At 57.9% G+C, this 6,552-nt stretch overlaps 1 protein-coding gene across 2 annotated transcripts in view; it reads right to left on the bottom strand.

The window, feature by feature from the left end:
* The window catches only part of LOC113202679 (phenoloxidase-activating factor 3-like), a 5,842-nt gene extending 1,145 nt beyond the window's left edge, over positions 1-4,697 (bottom strand). The window contains exons 1-7 of one of the 2 annotated variants that reach the window (XM_026417033.2): positions 4,432-4,697; positions 3,283-3,386; positions 2,578-2,794; positions 1,152-1,416; positions 777-935; positions 573-682; positions 290-492 (exon numbers count right to left, since the gene is read on the bottom strand). In XM_026417033.2, coding sequence (XP_026272818.2) covers positions 290-492; positions 573-682; positions 777-935; positions 1,152-1,416; positions 2,578-2,794; positions 3,283-3,386; positions 4,432-4,540 — 1,167 coding nt within the window. In that variant the 5' untranslated portion in view covers positions 4,541-4,697. The remainder of the gene's footprint in view (positions 1-289; positions 493-572; positions 683-776; positions 936-1,151; positions 1,417-2,577; positions 2,795-3,282; positions 3,387-4,431) is intronic. The other variant, XM_026417034.2, reaches the window with a different exon arrangement.
* Between the last annotated feature and the right edge of the window lie 1,855 nt (positions 4,698-6,552).

The raw sequence follows: 6,552 nt of genomic DNA, 5'->3' as shown, positions 1-6,552 counted from the left end.
CGGCGCGGTACCCGGGCCGTACCTGGGTTGACTTGAAATTCTTCCGAGGCGAAGCCCAAAACGAGGAAGAATATCGCATAATGACTGTACTTCACTCACAACAAAAATAAGTTCCCCCCCCCCTCCTCCCCCCATCGATATGAAAATCATCAGAAAAACATCAATTAAATGTAATTAATAAACCAAGAAAAACGAGGCAAAATTGGGAAAAAAACAGACAAATTGTAGGCTTGAATTTATAGTGAGGTACCCCCTTTTCTGACTTTGTGCCGTGTCCCCACACACTTACCGGACAAGTATCCCTGTTGTTCTCCGTGCTGGAGGCGGGCTCGCCGCCCGCGCACAGCTGCGACTCAATGATGCCCCGGGTCAACTTGCCGTCCATCGCGGTGCTGATGGCGCGCCTGCAGCGCTCCAGAGGGATCACGGGAAGGTTCACCTTGAGCAAGCGGTCGCTCAGCTCCTCCGCTGCCGTCCAGTTTCGGAAAAGATCTCGGGTAAAATTAAGACAAGGAAAAAGAATCATAAATTACGTGCTCGCTTTGTGACGTCTTTAACAACGTTTTCCTCACCATCTCCCGTGGCGCCCCAGCCGGTGGCGATGGCACTGCGTCCCAGGGGGTCCGCGTCGAGGTCAGTGTGGAGGCATGCGGGCCTGACGTAGTCGGTGATCTCCGCGGGCCTGAAACGAGTCGCATCACCCCATGTTGAGACCCTGGCCCGGGGCTTGCCCGGGGGCCCGGGGGAGTAGAAGGACCGGTCGCCAGAGGGCTTACCGTGCCAGCCGCAGCAGCGCGATGTCGTGGTAGCGCAGGTGCGAGCGGTAGTCGGGGTGCACGATGATCTCGGCCACCTCGATGAGCTGCGGCCGCGCGTTGGGGGACGGCGCGGCCGTGCGGTTCAGCACTCCCATCAGCGCCCAGCGCACCGGCAGCCTGAGCGGAGTGGAGGTGGAGGTGTCAAAACTATGTAGGCGAGGGCGAGGGGTACTCCGCACATCTTTTTTTCTATCCTCTCGACTCTCCTTATTGTTTCATCTTTTCTTTTTTTGTTTTATATTATTTTCCCCTTTTTGTCTGTTTTTTGTCATGACTTTTTTCCCTGATTTTTATTTTTATTTTTTGGGGACCTCGACCTTGACGCACACTCACTTGAACTGGCTGGAGGCCTGGCAGTGCGCGGCGGTGAGCACGTACTCGGGCGAGACGAGGCTGCCGCCGCACGAGAAGTCGTCGGGCTGCGCGCGCTCGCCGTAGCCCAGCAGCACCATGTGCGGGAACTCCATGGGGTCCACGCGGGTGCCGCCCGAGATGAGCTCGACGCGATAGTGGCAGCGGTCCACCACGTCGTTGCTGCCCAGCATGAGCGCCGGCGAGGGCGCCTCGCTGCAGACGTACTCCACGTACTCCCGGCACTCTGCGGGCATGCACCGAGGGGTCAGTACTAAGTACTTCACTATTAATTGCAAGCGTACACAACTTTTTTCTAAATTTTGCTTATTTTTTAAAATTGCTCCAATTGTTTTCTGATTCTTAAATTGTTTTTTTTTTCTTCTGGTGAGTTTTCTTTGATTTGTATTGATCTGTTTTGAAGGGTGTAGTCCACATTTATTTTTTGACAGTGAAGCACCTCTCGGCGTGCACCCAGTCCGAGTCTAAGTCACAGCAGCTAGCAGGTAACGTGTCAAGTTTTCATTTTACATCAGTAATTAGTTCAATGATAAACGACGCTCTACTCTGCACCCACTCAACGCCTGTGCCGGCCACCGCCAGTACAAATTTGGGTCGCAACTGGGTGGTGCGTGCGTGACGGAGGTCCTATGCCACCCGCCACCCGGCCCCGGGCGCTCAGGGCGGGCCGCCGTCTCCACGCAGCTGCGCGGCGGGTCAGCCTACCCAGCTCACTGCAGGCGCTAACACAGGCGGTGTCGCCTCGGGAAACGCTCATTGTGGGGGACTTAAAAACAGTGAACGGCGTAAGCAAATCACTGATTGACCGGCACTTCAAAGTGTGCAAGAGTGCAGCGGCGCGCAGGCAACTCGTGTGGCGTCAGTGCTCCTGTACACTTGATAATTGCGGTGATTCGAGGTGCATGTAATGACTCCACACGCGTGACGTCTTTCCTGCGTCTTTTCCCACAAAGATGGGGATGTTTGGCTCGACTCGCCGCCCAGACCGAGGCGTCTTCTCGAGCAGAGGAGACTGATCGCCGACATCGGGCGACAAAATGTACATAATTGCAGTGATTTCCCCCTCGATGGCAGGGCGATCCGCGGTGAGTCACACCCCCACTCCGCGCTGCGTTTGGTGGGGACCGGTTGGACTTTCCATTAGCACCTAAGATTGGAGGATTGGAGCGTCTCTGTCGGTAGTACATTGTCGGGTGCGTTCGCCGTCCCCTCCCTCTTTCCCCCACTCGGAGAGGAAATGAGTGCGCGGATAGACTTTCATACAAGGCCTGCTGTGAGTGATAAAAGTGTGGCCCCTTCCCGATAAGGGAGCACTGTCAATCATCACACGCAGTTCAACGAGAACCAGAATAGCATGTAGCTGTACTCGGTGACCTGTACTGCTTACTCTGGCGAGCGGTGGCGCCGGGACGGCGAGGGTCTGGCTGCAGGTGGTGCTGCTGCTGCTGCTGCTGCTGCTGCCGCCGCCTCTGCACCGCGCCCGGGCCGCACGGGGCGTCGTCCGGCTCGCTGCTGGCGCTGCTGGTCATCACGTGGTTGTCCATGGGGCTGGTGTACGGACAGCAGACCTCCGGGATGGTGCTCGCGCCGACGAAGCCGCAGAGCTGTGTGGAGCGGTGCAGGCGAGTGAGCGTGTGCAAGGGTGCCTGCAGGGTGACTCGACGCGCGAGGGGCCTCCCTCGAGGGGTCCTTTACTAGAAATTCAAATGTGCCGGGTGTAACTGTGAATACGCATCAGTGTTGCGGGATTGCAAACTTAGTATGGCCGCAGCAGTCATGGCCCCTTACGGGTGGAAAGGGTAGGCAAACCCGCAACACTGCTGCGTATTCACAGTTACACCCGGTACACCGATTTTTCTGTACTTACTTGTTTTTTTCCTGACTGTCTCTTATACTTTTCTGACTATTTTTATGACTATCTCTTTTTGTTCTTTTTTTTATGGTGTAAACTGATTTATTTTAAAGTGAAGTACTCATGGGGGTAGCTCCGAGGGTAGCTCCCTCGCGCGAGGGACCTCGCTCTCTGTTTCTGTCTCTGTCCGTGAGTGTGACAAGGACAGGAGGAGAGGTAGTACCCAGAGGCAGTACCCACCTGGGGGTACAGCTTCCTCTTGAGCTCCCAGAGAGCGCTGGGACACGCGGTCAGGCTGCGGCACACGCCCGTCGCGTTGCGCGCCAGGTGGAAGCACGGCGAGTCTGCGGAGGGAGAGCACACAACGGGTATGACAATGACAGCACACACCAGTCACAGCATATTTGCATCGTATGGCAACACTACAATAAAAGCGCACTTGCGACGACGACGACGCCGGCGGGTGCGTCTCTGCGTCGGCGGGCCGTTTGCGACCAGGTTGTGTCTTTCTTTTTGCGGTGTATGCGTGCAGGATGTGTCCCCTGTGTGCGGCCTTCGTAATGCCGACGATGTACGGCCTGCGCCTTCGATGCCCCGCCCTGCTCCTCGTTGCATTCGGCTGTCCTGCCTGCCGGTCCGGCGACATCCAATAGAAAGCGCTTTGAGACCGTGCCAAAGGCGTGTGTGTATGCGTGCGTGTGTGTGAGAGTGTAACACGGCGGCGCGTTGGCTGTGTCCAGCTCGCTTTGGCGACACAAACAGCAAACAGTGCGATGCCTTTTCGCGCTGCTTTCTCTGACGTGGTGTTTCTCTGTTGTTCCGGCAGTGCTCCCGCCACCCTACGCATGCCACGGGTCACCCCAGGCACGCTATCGCGATCAACCTCATCACCTACGTGTGCACCCGCTACTCTCTGAACCGAAAGGACCCGCGCCACGGTGGTCACCGTCCGTCCAACCGCCATGCCATCACCCCGATAGGGGGCCTCAACTCCCTCGTAGAGTGCACACCGGATTACCAAGATTGCCAGATTGCTAGACGACCCCGCCTGTGACTAGGCAAAACGCACTACTTGAACCCTGAATGTAGGCAACCAGCCACACACAAACTCAAGGGCCACTCTGTACTCTATAGAGAGTGAGGAGGGAGAGGGGACTTTGCTCTCTGATAGAGACAGTCTATAGGGGACTGTCTAAAAAGCACAACTTTTGGGTCCGACTGCCGTAGATCATCGTAGATTGCCAGGGTGGGGGTGGGTGTACACCAGAATGCCGGAGTTGTGCCCCCCTCGCACCACCCTGCCACTTCAAGTCAGCTACGAAACCACTCCCACTCCGCCCTCCGACCACTCCTAGCTCTTCAGCTCTTGCTTGCTTGCTTGCTACCTACTTGTGTCCGTTCTCTGTCCGGCTCGCCTGCTGACGACCATGGCGGTCGCGGGCTCCAGCCCGGGCAGCGCCAGCAGCAACAGCGGCAGCACGGGCAGCGGCAGATACATATCTGCAGCGCAGGGTACGCTGTGGTTCTTGTTTTCGCGGTCAGCACGTCGACCTCCTCCTCGCCGTCGTCCACTCGGCTCTGCCTGCTCCGCACCCCCGGTACGGGTCCCGCGTCGCGACTGCTATGCTCGGATACTGCTGGTGACGCACGGGCGTGCGTGCGCGGGCGCGGGCGCCTGGGCTCGGCAGGGCAGGCTCGTCCCCGCGCACCGGCCAGGAGGGGCCTCGGCTGTGCTCGGCGGATCCCGCACGATCCCCGCGCTGCCTCGGCTCCGGCTTCGCTTCGGCCGCTTGGGTCCCACTACAGGACTCTGCCAGAGGCACCGGAGGCCCCTGTCGCCATAGGCAGCCCAGCGTACGCCCGGGTCCGAAGGGGGGCCGGCGCGAGACCCGATGGGAGCAGAGCGCAGCAGGGGGGCCGAAACTGCGAGGGGCAGCGCACCGTGTGCGACCCCGCCTGCCACCAGCCGCAATACTTGCTCCTCCCCGAGTGCAGCAGCAGCTCTTCCGGGAAATGGTCTGTATTTCGTACAGGAGCACGTAACGATGCACTCTGCGCCGCGCTGCACCGCGGTCTCCGCCGGGGCCGGGCGGGACTCATTTGAACGTGACTACTAGATCAGCCGAGCCCATCGAGGCGGGCGGGCGGGCCTTCCTGCTTTTGCTTCCCTACGTGCATTACTTAACGGTCCGCTGCAGCAGAGCCCAGCGAGCCCGCCGCCCCGCCGTCGCGCGAAGAAGCCAAAGGTGAGCAGCGGCTGAACTCGCCGCCCGCCTGGCCTTCCCTTCCCGGCCGCGGTGCAAGTACCGGTGCCCCCCCCCCCACCTCCCACCCGCTTGATTAGAATGTGGGAGACTCGGCTGGCCGTGCCGAAAGAGCCTTCAACATCTTTCCCTGTCCAGTAGGTCACAGGCGCGGCTGAAGTGGGGGGGGGGGGAGGAATTCGTCCATCCTGTCGCCTCTGGTGAGTCGCCTGAAAGGTAGTCAATTTGCGCTAAAAAATCCCCTGTGTGTTGGCATGGTAGAGGCAACCGACAGTGCATCGCCCCCCTCTGTGACGAAAAATAAATTCTAAAACTGAAGTTTTTTTTTTCTTGAGAGGGGGGGGGGGTCATCTCTGGTTTCTTACCCACGAGTTGAAGAAAAGAGGTTTCCGGAAAGTAAATGTACAGTACGATCGTGATTTTTTTCACCTACATCCCATGTATGACAAGTTAAAAGTAGGAGATGTTTTGGGCCACAAGAGGGCATCACATCACATCCTGCTCCGTGCCCTATGGCTCAACGAGGGCGCGCGCTCGCTCGCGCGACTGACACTCCTAGGATCGGGAAGATCATTCCGAGAGAACTTCCTCGCAAATAAGATGTGTCGGCGGGAGAAAGAGGGAAGAAGAAGAAGACGCGCCAATAGTTTGGCCTCCTTAGCGTCGCGTCGGCTCATGGACGGGATGCTCTGCTTACTGGGGCGGATTCAAACCAACCACATGGAGGCACGTGGACGCGTTCAGAACCTTCTGGAAAAGGAGCAACAAGGAAAGGATACACCGATACACCCTTCGTGCCCTTCGTTCGCCGGGTCGGCTACATTTGTGGCGCACCCTGCCGGACTTTTCCGGAAGCTTTCAGTCAGCTGCTAGCCGGCCACCGGCCAGCACAAGCCACCGAACGGGACGGGCGGACGGGCGGCGCGGCGACAGTACGTGACGCGAGACAATGTTGACACTACGGCAGCAACCGGGACCGCGTGCGTCTGTGTTCGAGCGAGGCATCTGTAGTGTCGTGGTGTACCGAGCACATTTTGTAGTCAACTCTGCGACTCTCCGTCCACAACTTGCGGTCAGCATGTGCTGCCCGACATTTCCAGCTCGCAAGGTAAGTGGTTATAGGTTAGGGCCCACAGATGGGATTTTTGTTTTACCCCAAATTCCCACTTACTTTGTTTTGTGTCCTCAACTTAAACTTACAACACATGGCTTTTCAATAGTGTATTTCGACTAACGGAGGAATAAG

This window comes from Frankliniella occidentalis, unplaced genomic scaffold, assembly GCF_000697945.3.
Source record: "Frankliniella occidentalis isolate FOCC.00 unplaced genomic scaffold, Focc_3.1 Scaffold81, whole genome shotgun sequence".
Classification (NCBI taxonomy): Eukaryota; Metazoa; Arthropoda; class Insecta; order Thysanoptera; family Thripidae; genus Frankliniella; species Frankliniella occidentalis.
Note: the sequence above shows the minus strand (reverse complement) of the source record. Positions and strands in the feature narration are given on the sequence as shown.